The sequence below is a fragment of the Gadus chalcogrammus genome, chromosome 1 (assembly GCF_026213295.1).
Source record: "Gadus chalcogrammus isolate NIFS_2021 chromosome 1, NIFS_Gcha_1.0, whole genome shotgun sequence".
Taxonomy (NCBI): domain Eukaryota; kingdom Metazoa; phylum Chordata; class Actinopteri; order Gadiformes; family Gadidae; genus Gadus; species Gadus chalcogrammus.
Window position 1 is genome coordinate 15971808 of NC_079412.1, and position 17391 is coordinate 15989198.

At 41.7% G+C, this 17391-nt stretch overlaps 3 protein-coding genes across 11 annotated transcripts; 1 reads left to right on the forward strand and 2 right to left on the reverse strand.

Annotated features, from left to right (window-relative positions):
• Positions 1-380: 380 nt before the first annotated feature.
• Positions 381-8027, forward strand: LOC130383984 (embryonic polyadenylate-binding protein-like). Of its 9 annotated transcripts, none has more exons than XM_056591944.1 (17): positions 390-621; positions 1290-1494; positions 1764-1957; positions 2996-3111; positions 3254-3334; positions 3610-3749; positions 3868-3962; positions 4138-4275; positions 4605-4700; positions 4873-5136; positions 5430-5517; positions 5661-5774; positions 5853-5983; positions 6411-6519; positions 6620-6750; positions 6926-6998; positions 7262-8027. In XM_056591944.1, the coding sequence occupies exons 2-16, from the start codon at positions 1302-1304 to the stop codon at positions 6983-6985; spliced, it is 1950 nt and encodes a 649-aa protein (XP_056447919.1). In that variant the 5' UTR covers positions 390-621; positions 1290-1301; the 3' UTR covers positions 6986-6998; positions 7262-8027. The 9 variants fall into 9 exon arrangements, with proteins under 9 accessions (XP_056447949.1, XP_056447975.1, XP_056447928.1 ...); XM_056591960.1 differs by having other exon boundaries at positions 7266-8027; XM_056591974.1 differs by lacking the exon at positions 3254-3334 and having other exon boundaries at positions 381-621.
• On the reverse strand, positions 8000-14710 carry LOC130384032 (RNA-binding protein 39-like). The gene is made up of 15 exons (XM_056592012.1): positions 14620-14710; positions 13816-13870; positions 12322-12371; positions 12049-12231; positions 11753-11806; positions 11525-11642; positions 10120-10272; positions 9876-10013; positions 9694-9759; positions 9403-9607; positions 8857-8943; positions 8655-8745; positions 8443-8548; positions 8263-8341; positions 8000-8160 (listed from the first exon to the last, which is right to left on the reverse strand). Exons 2-15 carry the CDS (start codon positions 13864-13866, stop codon positions 8060-8062), a joined length of 1482 nt encoding a protein of 493 aa, XP_056447987.1. The 5' UTR covers positions 13867-13870; positions 14620-14710; the 3' UTR covers positions 8000-8059.
• A 237-nt stretch (positions 14711-14947) lies between these two features.
• Positions 14948-16862, reverse strand: LOC130384038 (ammonium transporter Rh type B-A-like). The gene has a single exon (XM_056592026.1). It carries the CDS (start codon positions 16734-16736, stop codon positions 15306-15308), a length of 1431 nt encoding a protein of 476 aa, XP_056448001.1. The 5' UTR covers positions 16737-16862; the 3' UTR covers positions 14948-15305.
• Between the last annotated feature and the right edge of the window lie 529 nt (positions 16863-17391).

Genomic DNA, 17391 nt, shown 5'->3' on the forward strand with positions numbered 1-17391 from the left:
TGGTTGTGAAAACTTAGAATAGCTCTAAAGCAATGATGAAATGGAGATAAACAATGGTTGGTGTAACTCTAGATTTGTGTATGTATCTTTAAAATCATTCTAGTTTCACTATACGTGTAAGAAATAGGAAAGTGTCAAAGACCATTCAGTGAAATAAAAGTTTCGTTTAAGATAAAAAGCAAGATGTCTTTCTTTCCCCAAAGTAGCTATTTGCAATTGCAGCGACAATTAAATAGTTGCTCTACTGTAACAAAAATCGAAATAGATGATTCCAAGTAAAAATAAATAGGCCTACAGTAGCAGTTATTTTAAATCAGTTTCATTAAATTAATCAGAAATTTCCCCAAATTAGTTTGAAAAGTCGGATGTAGCGGCTCAGGCACAGAACTATTTTCTCTTGCGTAGTTTAATACGTTGAGCGCGCTGCGTGGGCAGCGTGGCTCGTCAAGTTCGATAACTTCACCTACAGCGGCGTGCTCCGCGGCGGACGACTGGCAGGTGTTTCACCTTATAATTACAATGAAAGTATAGTTTTATTGTCCTGAGGCGACGCACTAAAGGCATACTTTTGGGAAAAACCCATACAACATCGACCCGCAGATCGCCGTCGGCCATTTAACAGTAAGAAAAGTTCACTTCGGCCGCTTCTCGTCGAGTTAACGAGGCTCTCTTCCCGTTAGAGTGGGTTTATTTCGTTTTATCGATACGATGTAGTTAGGACCATACCAAATTAACTACAAACGTTGATTAACGTACCATGTATCAGTTATATGTAGTTTCACCTGAAATGTGACTGTTAACATTGCCGTGTTCTCTCCTCGTCATGAAGTGAGCTAGCATCAGAGTGAATCAGCTAACTTATAGCATTCGTCTTTAGGCCAACCGTTTTTACTGCAGGACCACCAAAAAACACTTGACACTGAAATTAAAAATGCAAGTGTAAAGATTTTTTTTGACCATGTGGAATTATTTGTAACGTGTCCATTATGGTGACAAGGTCCAAACCTCAATATTAATTTGGCGATAACTTTTAGAATAATAAACTAAACTGCACAATTTTTTTGAATTATGCAGAATTATTATAAAGCTTGCAATAATAATAACCTATTGTTGTCCTGTTTCTTTTTAAGTATTCAACTAGTGAATCAGCCATTGCATGCGGAATTTACAAAACTCCTCAAAACCATTTTTTCCTATATATATTTAAAATTGCTAAGGCGGTAGCTAGAGGCTACTGAATTCAGATTGATTTTTTTTAATATTACTTGTATGGCTTATTTATTTTCCAGTTGCCATCCAAGATGAACGCTAATGGACCAGCCTACCCTCTAGCTTCACTGTATGTAGGGGACCTACATGCTGACGTGACAGAGGCCATGCTGTACCAGAAGTTCTCACCTGCAGGGCCAATCATGTCGATTCGGGTGTGCCGCGACCTCATCACACGCCGATCTCTAGGATATGCATACATAAATTTCCAGCAACCAGCTGATGGTACAGTACACAATGGCATTCACAATTGGCATGGCAGTAAAACATTCCGTTTAAAATACAAATGTAAATACTTATGAATAAATAATTCTGTTTGTAAATTCGGTCACTCATTTCAAAATGTATTTTACTGGTTAACTTTATACTAGAGTATGCTATTATAAAGTAACTTGAACACTCATTGAAAACAAGATTTAACCCATTGAGCCTTAGTGTTCAATTTAAATGTCTGATATCATTCTCCTACATACTATTTTATTTTATTTTTCTAGCTGAGTGTGCCTTGGATACAATGAACTATGAAGTGATCAAGGGTCGTCCCATCAGAATAATGTGGTCTCAGCGGGACCCAGGACTGAGGAAATCGGGTGTGGGAAATGTGTTCATCAAAAACATGGATGATTCCATTGACAACAAGGCCCTGTATGACACATTCTCAGCCTTTGGGAATATTTTGTCCTGCAAGGTAAGTGGATTATGCCCAATTTATTTAACAGTACGTTTTGTTCAATTTAATTAAAAATGTATAATGGAAAGGCCACATGTTTACAACCCAATGCAAATGTATCTGGTTGTGTTTAGATTTCCAGAGGTAGTTTCCCTACAATTAACCCATTATACCGTTCTGTCAGGAATCACTCGTGTCATAGGCAGGACCATTAATTGCATTGAAGGGTAATACAATTGAAATACATACATTTTAATTTTCTTTGTATGTCCACTACTTGTTGACCAAACACCTGGTTAACCGTCAGGGAAATTGTTTGTAAGGAACATTCCTATAAAGAACATCTATAGACACCTGAGGATAGATTGATGGATAGAAGATGGATGCTCCCCATTCAAGTTTGAGGGGCAAGTCCATTAAGAAGCGGGGGAAACTGCCCAAACTTGTTAAAATACTTACCCAAGAAGAAAAATCTATAATTTCTGCCAATACTGCTCCTACAAAGTACTGATTTTTATATTCTAAAAGTTAAAGGGAATTGATATTCCTACTGCTGATCACTATAGTGTTTCGAATTAGAAAATTAGAAATGGATTAGTAAAGTAAACCCAATGCATAAAATGTATATTCTTTTTTTTTTTTTATATCAAACTAGAGCTTTGTTTTGAAAGTCAAAAATAGGGGTTTTCTGATTGGACATGCTTTGAAAGTTTGGAACTACTGTTTTGAACTTTTGAGAACAGATGCAAGGAAGAATGCCAAGCTTTCTGCTCTTTCCCAGGGCAGCATCAATGCTAGGTTGACTTTTTTTACCATAAACTCTATTGGAATTCATTGGTCATGCTGGCAAAGCTGAGGCTGAAGGCTCATGACGCGTTTACTGCTTTATGTCAATATAATTTTGTTCTTGGAAAATCGAAGCGAATTTACTAGGTCAACATTTTGGTACATACTATTAGAGTTATCACCATCAACTCATATAAGGTTGCTTTACACTTGTTCACAGTTATTTTCTTCCAGAATGTTTTTAATATGTATGAATAATTTTGTTCCCAGGTTGTTTGTGATGAGAAAGGCTCAAAAGGCTATGGCTTTGTCCACTTTGAGACACAAGAGGCAGCAAACCGTGCCATAGAAACCATAAATGGGATGCTTTTGAATGATCGCAAAGTGTGAGTTGATACAAAATTATTAATACATTTTAAAAACATTATGTACTGTGTATGTAAGTTGTAGATGTTGGGACCAGTTAGGCTGATTAACATTGACTTTGTAGGACCGCCCTGTAAATTATTAAACTTTTTTTTTGCTCAGTCAAGAGGCAGGGAGTGAGTTGGACATGTTCAAGCGAAAGGGCCATTTCCTGGGTGAAAAATGTCAGTTATCCCTGAGTAGGTCAGTGAATTAGAAGGATATACAGACGTGTGTGTGTTCCAAATTGAATATTTGTGGTTATCATTGCCAGAGACAGAATCATAAGAGAAAGTGAGTATCTTACTAAGCCAGCAAAAACATTTTACAGAAATAAAGAAATGATGTTCCTATCATTTTTCAACTCTGTTAGTGATGTTAAATTACTTCAATCCATCCTGTTTACTACTTGTCTACTAAACGACCAATGTCCTTCGGTCCTGCAGTTATTGCGACTTTGTGATTTGTTTTATTTGTAGATTTGTGGGCCACTTCAAGTCCCGGAAGGAAAGGGAGAGTGAGTTTGGGGCCAAAGCCATGAAGTTCACCAATGTCTACATCAAAAACTTCGGGGAAGAATACACTGATGAAAAACTCAAGGAACTTTTCTCTAAGTTTGGTAATTACTTTCCTTATTTTGGGCATACAGGCTTGGAGGATGAAATTGCAATCAAGGCAACAATCCACACAGATTGTGCTCGTCTGTGAATTAACCGGTTGCATTCCTTTACTCTCAGGTAAGACCCTCAGTGTGAGAGTGATGAAGGATGAGAGGGGCCGCTCCCGTGGATTTGGCTTTGTCAACTATGGGAACCACATGGACGCTCAAAAGGTTGGGAGATTGAACACCAGCTGTTGTGTGAGAGTCCTCAGACCCATTGAAACTGGTGTGCAACAAGTTTCAGTAAAGAAGTGGCGGCTGCAAAGTGTCTCTTGTTGCTAAATCATGAATTAACCTCTATTCCATAAACTCATTATTTCCTTGTTTGTATTGTCTGTGTTCCCAGGCAGTTGAGGAGATGAACGGAAAAGATCTGACTGGGAAAATCCTTTACGTTGGTCGAGCACAGAAGAGGACAGAGCGACAGGGAGAACTCAAGCGCAAATTTGACCAGATTAAACAGGACCGCATACAGCGCTACCAGGTACACTACATGACATTTGAAATGTCACATGGTAATTTCAAATCTCGTAAACTTCTGTTTAAAAAGAAGCAAGGGGCCTCAGTGCCGGATAACCTTAACAAATTATTATTGATATTTTTTGCTTCAGCAAATTACCTGATTGATATCCGCTTATGCTGACGGTAGGCTGCATATTCCGTTTAGTACCTCTTTAAGTATTTTAAAGTGATAATGCTTTAAAGCAAATATGATGTGTTAACGTAGTAAAGTGGAGTTTAAGTCATGCTGATCTGTTTGAATTTTCCTGACGTTCTGGATACTTTTTTTTTCTACCCCCTGTCTGGTGGCAGGGAGTGAATCTGTACGTGAAGAACCTGGATGACACGATTAATGATGAGAGACTCAGAAAGGAGTTTTCCCCTTACGGGACTATTACCAGTGCCAAGGTACCGCCTTATTGGCAGCCCTTCAAGAGTGGGCTTGCTCTGTTTTGATTTATTTACATTTAACTAAATGTTGCCTGATCATGCAACAACCATCTCACTCCTAAATTAACTGGATTCATGCAAGGCATTCTAGTATCGACTCTTTTTAACCAATAATTCTTGCTTTCTGTAGGTTATGACGGATGGATGCCAGAGCAAGGGCTTTGGCTTTGTGTGTTTCTCATCACCTGAAGAAGCAACCAAAGCGGTAACTGAGATGAACGGGCGTATTGTTGCAACCAAGCCGCTGTACGTTGCACTGGCTCAACGCAAGGAGGAGCGCAAAGCCATCCTCACCAACAAGTACCTGCAGAGACTGTCCACCGTCAGGTCCATGCCAAGCCCCATCATTGACTCGTACCAGCAGACCGGCTACTATGTCTCTACTGTGCCACAGGTACGAGGGTTCTCCCATGAAACGCAGTCCGGTGTAACTGGCCCTTTTCATAGTAGGATAACCATGGGTGACGGTCATAACATTAATTGGGGGTATTTTTGATTGAGCTACAGCAGTGCACCAGTATAGACTCAACTGGTCCATTGAATATACTTTAAAGTTCTAAAAATAAAAGGAACGGGGGAAGTAATTTTAACATTATGCCGACCTGTGAAAGGGTCCATTGTCAATGTATTGTAAATTAAATTGGACAATGTTTAGATGATACCTGAATGACTTTTTATTTTGCTCAGCCTCCTAGCCGCTCATTCTACAACCCCAGTCCGGTCAGTGGAATCAGAGCTGCGCCTCGCTGGACCACACAGCCACCTAGAGCTCAAGGTTCGAGGAAGTTAAACGGCATCATTAGCCGTCATTGCTGTCGTCTCCTTTTCCATATCTCTGCTAGAGCAGTTACCCTAGCTTGGGCAGTTCTTTTTAAGTGTGTCAAAAAGCATTTGCACATTATCATGTTGCCCCCATAGGTCCTTACTCTCCCCAGCTGGTGGGAGCAGCCATTCCCAGGCGTACGGCCACACCCATTGCAACGGTCAGGCAGGCTTCCACTCAAGTTCCTAACGTGAAGTACCAAAAAACAAGTAGGTTCCTTGCTCAATTGTTTTTGTAAAGAAAGATCATCAGGTTTGCTACTAACCATAACGTTATTTGATTCTTAGCTAATATTGGAACCCAGACAATGGGCGGCCGGAATGACTTTGCTGCCAGAGGCGGCCAGTACAAGTACTCCCCTTCCACTAGGAATACCATGCAGGTCATTACTGTCCCTGTGTCTATGGCAAGACTGCAGGTACTCTTCAGTGTCACGTTCGACTGTTGTATGATTTGAGTTATTTTGGGGAGTGGGAGTGAGTGCTACATCAATTTGGGTAGCAGACTCTTTGTCAAAATAGTCTTGACTCTACTGGGACCATAAAACAGTGGAAATATTTAAAAAAGGCAATCATGTTAATAAATGGAGAGTTTATAGTGGTAGTGAAAGTTCCGACATCCTTTCTGGGGAGATAAATTATGAAACATTTTGACCACTGTAAAAACAATCCATTTTTAGCTGTACACTGACCCACACCCATGATTAACATTCTTGTATCCCACATTGAGTTGAAATTATAAACATGATTCTCTTGCATTCATGGCTGGTTGTTTAAATGTGGGACAAGACCCTTCCAGTAACATTGCTTGTTATGAAGTAGTTTCCTGTGTTTTTGTTGTGCAAGGCCGTCCCTATATCTTCAATGGAGCCTGCTGTGCAAATCAGAGGCCAGGAGCCTCTCACCGCCTCAATGTTGGCCTCCGCTCCTCCCATGGACCAGAAACAGCTTCTGGGTGTGTATGGCCTAACAATCCTGTCCATTCAATCCATACAGGCATTCAGTTGATTCTCATTTTATAATCCCTCCTCCTGTTGGCAACATCCTATTTGAAGGTGAGCGGTTGTACCCGCTGATCCAGGCACTTCACCCAATTCTCGCTGGGAAAATCACTGGGATGCTGCTGGAGATTGATAACTCGGAGCTGCTTCACATGCTGGAGTCCCCCGAGTCGCTGCACTCTAAGGCACGCTTCATATTTCCATACTCTTTAACAGGCATGAGTGGTTCTTGTTTAACGAAGCCTAAGCAAAAAAAAATGTTATTTGTTTGATTACTTATGTAGTCGTGCCTTAATTTATTCATAAGCATTTCTTAACCAGCACAAATTGATTTAATCTATGTGGCTCAAACCTCATCAGGTGGAGGAGGCGGTCGCTGTGCTTCAGGCTCACCAAGCACAAGAATGCTCTTCCAAGTAAAGAACCTCTTCAGGTCCGCTGCCACTTTTTAGGATTACATCATTCCAGGTTCTAGCATTGCTGCTGTCTTGCCTCACAAGTTTTCCGTAGTCACGCTTCCTGGACTTCTCCAGTGTTGTTTTCCATTACCCTCACTAACACCACTCCCTTTGGTTTTGTACGGGGTAATAGAAGGGCTCTAATAATATCAGTGATATTTTTTGCCGATGCTTGTAAGGGTTTGCTACGATATAAACTCACATTATCGAACTGAGTTTATTTATGTTTCCCCCTCAGACAGATCTCTGAATGAAGAAGTTGAAAAGTAAATCAGAAAAAAAATAGTAAAATGTTAAAGGAAAACTAATTGGTACTTTGATTGTAAGTGTTCAATTTAATTAAGAAGTTTGTTAAACCATTTTGCTGTTGCAATGGTACCTTTGTTTGATTAAAAAAAAACTGCATAATAATGGTCTGATCGTCTATTCAAAAGAAATGTGATCCATCATTTTAACTGCATAAATAGCCTATGGCTTGGAGCCCACGTGCTTAGATTTAGTGTACTCCAACAAAAGTAAATTAGCTAGAGTTTTGACCTAGTCCAGCATTGATAATGTGGTGGCCGAGAGATTACTCACGGCAGCATTCCTATATTTTAACTGGGAGAGGGGCTGGACTTGTTACATTTTATCTCAGATGGCCCCCATACTGTATGTAAGAAACTAGTCCAAAATAGAACAAATGCACTGTTTTTGGCAAGTTTATTGCAAATAAATGTACTCCCAAATCAGGTCTTGCATCACCTACTCAACATGGATTGGTTGCTTTAAACAATCTGTTTTATTAATCTTAACATAATAAGTCTGCTGGTTAGGTAGGGCAGGTAAGAATGGGAATAAAAAATTACAGTGAATTTCGTTTGGTTGTTATTTACATTACAAACCCAGAATTTGACATTAAAATGGACAGGCTAACGGAACAGATGGCAGTATTAATTTATGACCATCTTATTTCAACCAATCTAAGACCGAGGTATGCAAAAAAAAAAAAAAAAACTTCTGTATATACATTCTGTGTTTAACAAGTTCTTCAGACCTATCTGCGTGTTGGCACCAGTAGTTGATTTGCCATTACTGAATCAGGGAAAAGGTTATGATATGTTGGTAACGGGACGTATGATGCAGTGATCATTTTACCTAGAGGATAAAAAACAGGATTAGGAATATGACAATTGAGCCACATGCGTCCGTATTTAAAATCCATACAGGAAAGACGCACAAAAGGTCAAGAGTACATACCAGCAAACCATCGTCCATGAAGGGCATTAACAGTGGCCATCGCTGCAGGTATGGAAGGGCATTTTACGTAGACATTTCCCTATGGGAGGAGTAAAGAACAGAATGGTTACACATGCATGATTGATTGTAATGGATAAAAAAACACTAGAAATGGAATGCCCTTTTTGTGCTTGAACTCACTTGAGCAGAGTTCTTATCGACGTATGTGTGAACTATTCCGCCATGTTTGTTGCATTCCTCAATGACATCATCTTTGATCTCAGTGTCCCAGCCGGGGTCATTTTCCCTAAACAGAAGAAATAAAAAAGGAGATCATGAACTTGGTTCCTTTAGAGCCATGACTGGGATCAACAATGCCTTATTTACTGATGTTGCATTATGTAAAGCCTTACGCCTGGGGGTTGAACATGTTTGACAACTGCAGACAGTGTGTTGCCAGAGGCTGTGATGGGAGGTTTAACGCCTGTGCTGGAGTTGCAGCAGCTGTAAAGTGGATAAAAAGATTTAAGTTGCTGAATGCTTCAATGCACCGTCTTCACAAATGTGGAGTTTATTTGGCTAAATAATGACATGGAACAACTTTGTGGAACTTACATGATGAGGCATTCATGTTTCCAAAGGGAATGGAACCAGTCATCTGCAGGGCCTGCTGTGCAGCCGCAGGGATCTTCAGACCAGTACCTACAGAGAGGAAGACACATTTTAATAGCTGTAAATGACCATCTACATTGGCAATCTAAAAAGGTCTTAAGTGTCATACAATTCTTGGTAAAGGGAAACAAGAACATTAAAATTCACAAACTAAAAAATTAATAGAATATTTATTTACGTTTTGCATGGCAGGGAAATTACCTTATATACTTGAGATAAATTACAGTAACAGAAGAGACATCCGTTACTGCAATAAGCCTCTATTGTGCTACTTGCCTACCATGCAAGAGAAGTTTGCAAAAGACCCAAAGCGGTGGTTGTGTAAACCTGCCACTGGGTTAATTTTTCTGTCTGACAATTAAAAATTTACAAATAAAAAAACTCATAAAAGTTTAGCTTTATCTTGCAAAACGGACAACATTCAACTTCTATGCGTCTCTCCGTGTCCCCAAAGGGCTCGGAGCCTCGTCCTCGTGGGTGGTAATTTACCTTCTGCTAATCTGGCCATAAGCTGCAGCCGGCCTGTGGTGCCCAGGTCGATGCCAGTCCTCTCCAACTCGTCGTTGTCCAGAAAAGAGCTGGCGGTGGATGCGTCCGTCCGCTCCGTCACGTGGCCTACTTTCATCGGCCGCCCGGCCAGCTCAAAGCCATTTAGCTGCTCTAGGGCCTTTTTCGCACATTCTGCGTCTGCAAACTTCACACACACGTCATGTACCATTAGACATCATCAACAAGACTGGGGCAAAAACCCGAACAAATCCACAAGCTACTTGTACTTACTGATATGAAGCCGTATCCTTTGGATCGACCAGTTTCACTGTCCATCATGAGCTGTATGCCTTCAATCTTAGGGAGAAAGATTCAGCGTTACAACCAGTCGAAGGAGTATACTGCTAGCATTCATTTGAAAAGCGAGTGAAATAAGAGTAAGAGCAGTTGTCAGTTAACTGGTTTTAATTTACCCTGCCAAAAGGCTCGAATATTCCCCGCAGCATGTCCTCTGTGATGTTGAAGTGCAGGGAGCCGACGTAGAGCCGCATTGGGCCAGCGCTGCCCTTCTGCAGGTTGTTTGCCATGGCGGCTGCTCTGTTTTTCTCTGCCTGTGAATATATGCAGACAATGTCATTTCAAACCACTTGATATTCACAGACCCAGGAACCAATAGGCATTCAGTCAGTTCAGAAAATGAAAATATTATAGACCCACCTGCGAGGCCTGGACAATGATGGGCACTCCCAGAAGTCTCTGTCCAGTCAAACCAATCGCCAGAGGCACAGAACTGGCCTCCAGGAACTCAATGTAGGCAATCCCCTTTGATCTTCTGGAGTTCCTGTCTGATATCATCCTCACATCTCTCACCTGTAGAAAGGGAGCAACGCTCCATTAAATAATCCACTTTAATCACGAAATACTGGGGGCAATTTGCCGAGGCTCATAGAGTAGTATAGCTAGCAAGCAACAACACAGGAAAGATCAAATAAAAAAAGTAGGGATGCACGATATATCGGCAGTGATATCGTTATCGGCCGATGTTAGTCATTCTTTAACATATCGGCATCGGCCCGATAAGTAAAACTGGTCCGATATTAACAGCCGATATTTATTTCCTAGTCTAGTTGCCGTTGTGTGTGTTTTTTGCCCATGCGCAGCTTGTTTGGTCATGTGACATTGTCAGTGACGCAGCCAGAGACGCACGGAGAGGCAGTACAGGAGTGTTTGTCACCTTAACTGAAAAGAATCTATGTTGGCGGTTTGGATGTTTTTTACGGTCTCAAATTAAGGTACTCGAATTGCAATATGCAGTACTTGCAAAGCCGAAGTAATGCGCTGAGGATGCCGTGTCAAATCATTATATACATTATCGTAGCGAAATACAGTTTCTGTTGTGTTTTATTTGGCGTTCCGTAATCCCTTAAAACGGAAACCGGAACCGGATATGTTTATATTTGGTTGTAGTCTTTTCGCTCGGTTCTCCGGATCAACAGTAGGGCTAGAACCGAGGGAAAAGACTACAACCAACCTCCCTTGATATATTTGATTTAGCCTATTTCACAGATTTGAGTTGAAATTGACTTAAACTTGAAACACTTTTTGTAATTTATTAGACAAGTGTCTGGTTTCCATGAATATTGGCAAATTTGATTTAAGTTACAAAACCTTGTCAAGATATTTTGATTTGTGATCGTAATTGTGATTTATGATCCAAACTTTTTCATAGCTGCAAGTTGTGAAAGTAGCCTAAAACTAACACTGTTAGTAACTTGTGTTTGTTATGGATGCCCTGTAACTTGTTGAAGAAACTATGTATTTCGAAGTTTTGGTAAATATAGAAAGAAATAACTTTCATATTCACAGCGTTTACATGTTCTTCAGTATACACAATCATCATAGAAACTAGTTTTTATACCAATATCGATATCGGTAAATATCGGTTATCGGCCGTAACAGCAATTTCAATATCGGATATCGGTATCGGTCAAAATGTTCACATCACACAAAAAAAGGTAACGCAAAAACAATCTGGACATTTCAAGTGTACAGTTGCGTGTAAAGTAAGCTTTGATTTGCCGTGAAGCAGAAGCGCCCTGAGATAATGTAGAACACCACGTACCTTCCCCACGGCAGAGAAGAAGTCCTCCAGGTCACGGGCCCGGATGCGTGCAGCCAGCTGCATGCAGAAGACGGTGCGCGCGTCTCTCTCCTCTGGCGTGAGGTTGTCGATGGGTTGTCTTCAGGAAAAGAAAGCCGCTTGTTAGATGGAAAATGTGGCGTTCGTGAAATATGAACATAAATCGTTGTCAACACGGCATCAACGGTTCCCCGTAACGGGAATGCTCACCTGATTGGACTCTTTTCTCTTTTAACAGGGCTACGAGTTTTGGAACGTTTCCGTCTGGGATGTTTAAAAAAAAAATTAAAAAAAAGGATGTCAGATGTGCTTACCATGTAAACATAGACAGCAATTATTTGTTAGAAAGCATAATCGCTTCACTCGAGGCCACTCACACTTCACTTTAACAAGCATATTTCAGATGGCTAAACCGCTGAATCACTTCAAAACATTTATCCTACATTAATAATGTATACACATATATAAAAGCTGCACAGTGCCAAGGGGTTAGTGTAGAGACATACATGGGACTCTTGCGAGCTCTGTAGCGGCCGGGGCGATCCCTGCTGCGGGAGCGGGGGTGACGCTCCCGGCTGGCATTTCGCTTCCGCTCTCTGCTCTTGCTTCTCTTCTTGTTCTTCTTTCGATCCCGACTCCTGCTCCTTTTTTTAGAAGCCCCTGGACTTCTGCTCCGGCTCCTTCTTTTCCTTGAACAGAAGACAACATGGGTACATTACACCTAGGAGCCCATTGCGGTCTCAAGTTTATCCAAAGATGCAAAGATATTTGGTGCTTACTTCTTGCTGTGAGCTTCATGTCCATTTGCATGAGAGGATTTGATTTCATCCTAAGCAAGGTTGATAGAAGAACATCATGAGGACGCAGAGGAAACATTTCGTCAAGGTAAAGGGGGGGATGGGGTGGGACAAGAGAAAATGCACAATACATTAAATTAGCAATACTTCCAAATATTTACTGTCCTGCCTGCACAAGGTATCCTTGCACAAAAGAACCCCCCTCCCACCCTACCCCAGAACATCATTTTAGCAGTATTGTTGAGTGCTCACTGCAACTCGGATAAAATGACATTTTATGAGACTACCAACATTATAGAATTGTTCAGTGAACTTTGACATTACTGGGGTCCAACCTCTCCCGCCCCCCACCAATCTAATGAGCCGTACCCATGCCACTATCTGAGCCTAAGCCTGAGGCTACGCATGGTCAACGGCCACTAAAGAGATCCTGTGTGGTTGGTGTCAGTCCAGTGATCTTCACCCATTTTCGTTCTTGAACTGTAAGAGCTCGATGCCACCTCTGTCACACATCTCGCCCTGAAGCAAACAGGGATTCACAGGGCTTAGTAACATCGACGCCCAACAGAAACTGGAAAGAAAGCCACTAGTTCATCCACATACAAAACTACCAATGTGTTTTGGTATCAACATGAAAATCGGCCAAAAGCCCGGTTATGGCTTGATTGAAAAGGGAGGTTGAATAGCCGCAATTGTTTTAACTGTGTGCTAATGAAAAATGTGTGATGTTGTGTAGCATGCAAACTCAATACCGATTTAAAACCTCAAAATAATTACAGTTACAGTTGAGGAGGCAAAAAGGCAGTATTCATATTTTTTTAAACGTTAAAAGCATTTGAATCAGTTATTGTCTCTAGGCTCTTTATGCACAACACAGCCATGATTACTATGACGGAAGTTCATAGTGCTTTATATCTATAACTTGCTGTATACAATGCAGGAAATTACAATAAAAATGTTAACATAAATCTGACTATACCCGAAAACAGATGCCAAACATATGGCAAGATTGTGCATATATGCATGATCTATTTCAACAAATATAATTCATCATGCTTTAAAATAGTGGGAAACTGCATATTTTTACAACTGAATACTGCCTCTTTTGTAGCACCGATAAAATGTGCTCATCTTCCATTGGCATTCACCTTGTAGCAACTGAACAGGGATGTGTTAAGTTGAGTTTCTTTTAGTCCTAAGGGAACCACAGTGCATCAGTACATTACTCCATAACTACCTTACGTTTTACCACAGTTCACAGTGGAATCAAAGATGAACTCATTGGAGAAGAGGTGAGATATCATTAGGCAAGTCTATAGAAAGAGATAGATGGGAATTTATTCAAAGTCTGTATTGCGTTTGAAAAACTTCACAAACCACACACACAATACATACATACATGTTGGGTAACAAATCAATGTAATATCAATATATGTCGGTGTACAGCCAAACTGATACGTCTGTTCGGAAACTCACCTTTCTAAATGGAGCCTCCAGCATTGCCTCAATTTCAAAATCGTCAGCCATGACCCTGCGGGAAAGAAAACGACCTGTAAACTCATAACATTAGAAAATGGCGACTATCTTTCTGATATGAAGCAACTGTTGGTCCAGACTGTTAACGTGTGCATGCGGTTGGTAGTATATCCAACACGTTTGGCTCGTTTCCAACAACATGCAACTTTGTGTACGTATGCTTATACGCATATGTCACACGAACATCACCTCATAGCTGAGGTGTGAAGTTGTAGGAGTAACATTAACTTGACTAGAAAGTTTTAATATTTAAAGATGGATTTGTGTGAATTCAAAGGCACGCCGATTCAAAGAAGATGTCCAAGACGGTCTGAAGAGGTTAACGTTTGTGTTTATCGACATCAACGTCAAGCTAAATACATAAAATAAAACTTATTTCCTTGAATCGGGCACTCTATTGCGGGATTCCGATTAGGAGGTCGTAATGACAGCGTCCGCAGTCTCTTGAGGCTGATATAGGAAGCTGTAACGTTAGAGTCTGCACTCATGTTAGCCCTCCCCACGCTGACCCCTTCAGCCGCCCCAGCTAAACACGCACATTTAGACAAAGCCTAACCAACCGTTTGGATAAAGTTTTAATTAATCTAGCTTCCTATCTTGAATCATTTCATAATAAGAAGTTAAGGTCAACTCACTTCCCCCAAATCCGCGTAGCTACTCTTATCATTAGCATGTGTAGCAGCGCGTTCGTTGTTGCTAGCTACCGAGAAACTGAACAATAATACAGAATACAACCCTCAATACCTTTTGGAAATGACACGCGTCTCGATGTGAGAGGTTATCGAACACCCGAGTTAACACGGCTCTTTTCTTTCTTCTGGAAGGACGGCGGTAGTATTTCTTACACCGTCTACTGCTAACGCTACCGAAATGATTTGCGGGCTAGCAACTGTAGCAGGTCGATTTCCAAATGGCGCTTAGTCACGCGATAACTTGCGCTCACTCACGCGAGAACTGTTCACGGGTGTTGTTTGGTTTCCCACCAGACGAGTCAGGATACCACAGTATTTAACTTCGATCAGACGTCATTTGCCATCTAGCGAGTACTTTTAAGAATTACACACTACTTTAAAACCTGTAGCCGTTGTATTATCTTTCTCCACGTAGGGAAACAATTAGGCTAGCTCCTGACATTTTACGACAAAAAGTAAACGCATTACACGTTTAATCACCTTTATTTGATAACATCATAGACTCTTGAGGAGTTCAATGAAAGATTTGTCCCCGATGGTTTGCAATAGCATTATTCCTATATCGTAGCACCATGGTGTGAAGGGTATAGTTATTGCATTGGGTTATGTGTTGGTAACACATTTGAAATAAAAAACGCATTAGGCATATTGTAGTGCTTACAATCTGTTGTGATGTTAAAAACTGTTTATTTAAAAATAAAAATATATTTACAATTCATTCAATAGCAAGATAACACATTACGCTGCCGAATCCTCTGTAGCAGGCCTACATTTATTGCTGAATGTAATAGGTGCCTCATAGTTATGCGGGACCTCAAAAAACAAGTCATCATCAAAACAAAGTTCATCTGGTGGTGATCCAAAATAGGGCAGCTTCATTACAAATCCTGTAATAACGCCTCCTATCGCCGACACTACAATAGTGGATAACAGTGCCGCCACCTGGTAAATGGCCTGTTCCAAGGCAGTCCTTCCCAAACCTGGCTGTAGACCCGGGATCTGCTCCTGGAGCTCCAGCAATTTTGGATCCCCTTCCACGGGTGCCATGTGGGCAAAAGTCTCATACATACTGGGTCCGTAGACCTCCTCTGAAGCCACCAGTATAGCACATATGCCCGCGGTGGAGGATATGAGTCCGGTCAGGCCATGGAGGTTGTGTATCCCACACTGGTCCTGGATCCTGAGGCGGCGGGCTAAGAAAGGGGTCAGGTACCTGTAGCCCAGCATGCAGGCGGCGCAGCCCATCATTCCCAGAGCATAAGCCCCTGCAGGGGATATCATCATGTCCACAGAGGCCCCCACCGCCACCCCTCCGGCCAGAGTCACATTCTGGATGTCAGCCATGGTGAGCTTGCCGGTCCTGTTGAGCATGGAGGAGAGTGCGAACGCTGTGAGCGTGGAGGCGCTGAGGCCTATGAAGGTGTGAAGCACGGCCCTGTGCTGGTCGTCTCCTTTCAGCGCCAACACAGAGTTGAAAGAGGGCCAAAACACCCACAGGAACAAGGTGCCCATGGCAGACAGGATGTCTGACTGGTAGCTGGAGCCCTCCTTGGCATGGCCTTCGTTCAGACGGGGCCGGTACAACACAAACGTGACGCCCAGGCCGAAGTAGCAGGCGAACACGTGGATCAGAATACATCCAGCGGCGTCGTTGATCTTCAGGTAGGTCAGCACGGCCCATTCTGTGACTGCGTACACCGGGATCTCCAGCAGGGCCATGACCAGCAGCTGCAGCGGGCTGGTTTTCCCCAGCACGGCCCCGAAGGAGATCAGGACCGCAGCACAGGCGAACTCTGCGTTGATCAGGTTTGTCACCCCCAGGTGGATCTTGCCGTCATGGCTGAACTGGAAGTACCCCTGCACAAGGATGGCCCACTGTATGGCAAAGGTGGCGGTGAGGAAGTTGAACACCATGCCCCCAAAGCCATACTGCCGGAAGAAAGCCAGGAGACACCCAAAGCCGATGAATATCATCACCTGTATGTCGGCGAAAAAAGGATAGTCTTTGTATAAGGCGTTGTCCATGGCGACGGTTTCATTGCCCTGCAGTTTGGCATCGGTCTGATCATCATAGGTGACAAATAAAGCAAACAGCACCACTATGAAGAGCTGTGTGACCACCACAAACACAGGCAACCCCACGCGCAGGCTCATCTGAGGCTGCCTCATCTTTGGGGCTCTTTAAAGCAAATTCAATTCGTTTTTTAGCCTTTATAGTTTCTCTGTACCACTATCTCAGAGGCATGCTCCTACATTAATGAGTGATAGTGGAAAGCTACCTCTGCATGCCCTTTGATCATCCTGCACAATTTTATAGTTTTCGGCCGCAACCCCTATTGCGATGTTAGTGACATAAGGTATGTGCCAATAAAGTCATAAGGTCAAAGGTTGAAGGAGCTCAGAACTAAAATCTCTGTCATCTCGAAAATAAAATGGTTTTAGGTTTATTTGTTCACATGGAGTGTATTTGTTGCCACAAAGTAATTAATAGGCTTTGCATTGATATGGATTAAGTTTGCGGCTATGGCTGGTATCAACCGATTAGTCCAGAAACTGGACTATTGATTCCCTTTGCAAACATGTTTTCAAATGACTCAATGTTTTTACTAACAGAATTGCTGAACTTTGGCACAGGCTTCAGATAGAACAAAAATGATACTTACATAATTTTTGTAGTTTTGAAATACATTCATGAGCTCCTTCCTTTATTTTCATATAATTTTATAACAGATAATATGCATCAAATACAGTAAAAATTACTGATATACTCTATAATGTAAACTGTTGATACTTAAACAAGCATGTTTGAGGCAAACATTCAAAG

Coding starts and splice junctions, on each gene's coding strand:
- LOC130383984 (XM_056591953.1), top strand. CDS start 1,302: ATGAACGCTAATGGACCAGCCTACCCTCTAGCTTCACTGTATGTAGGG. Junction 3,335..3,609: donor TGTCAGTTATCCCTGAGTAG/GTCAGTGAATTA, acceptor TTTTATTTGTAG/ATTTGTGGGCCACTTCAAGT. Junction 5,518..5,660: donor ACAGCCACCTAGAGCTCAAG/GTTCGAGGAAGT, acceptor TTGCCCCCATAG/GTCCTTACTCTCCCCAGCTG.
- LOC130384032 (XM_056592012.1), bottom strand. CDS start 13,866: ATGGCTGACGATTTTGAAATTGAGGCAATGCTGGAGGCTCCATTTAGA. Junction 10,014..10,119: donor TCATTGTCCAGGCCTCGCAG/GTGGGTCTATAA, acceptor ATATATTCACAG/GCAGAGAAAAACAGAGCAGC. Junction 8,944..9,402: donor TATGGCCAGATTAGCAGAAG/GTAAATTACCAC, acceptor TCCTCTCTGTAG/GTACTGGTCTGAAGATCCCT.
- LOC130384038 (XM_056592026.1), bottom strand. CDS start 16,736: ATGAGGCAGCCTCAGATGAGCCTGCGCGTGGGGTTGCCTGTGTTTGTG.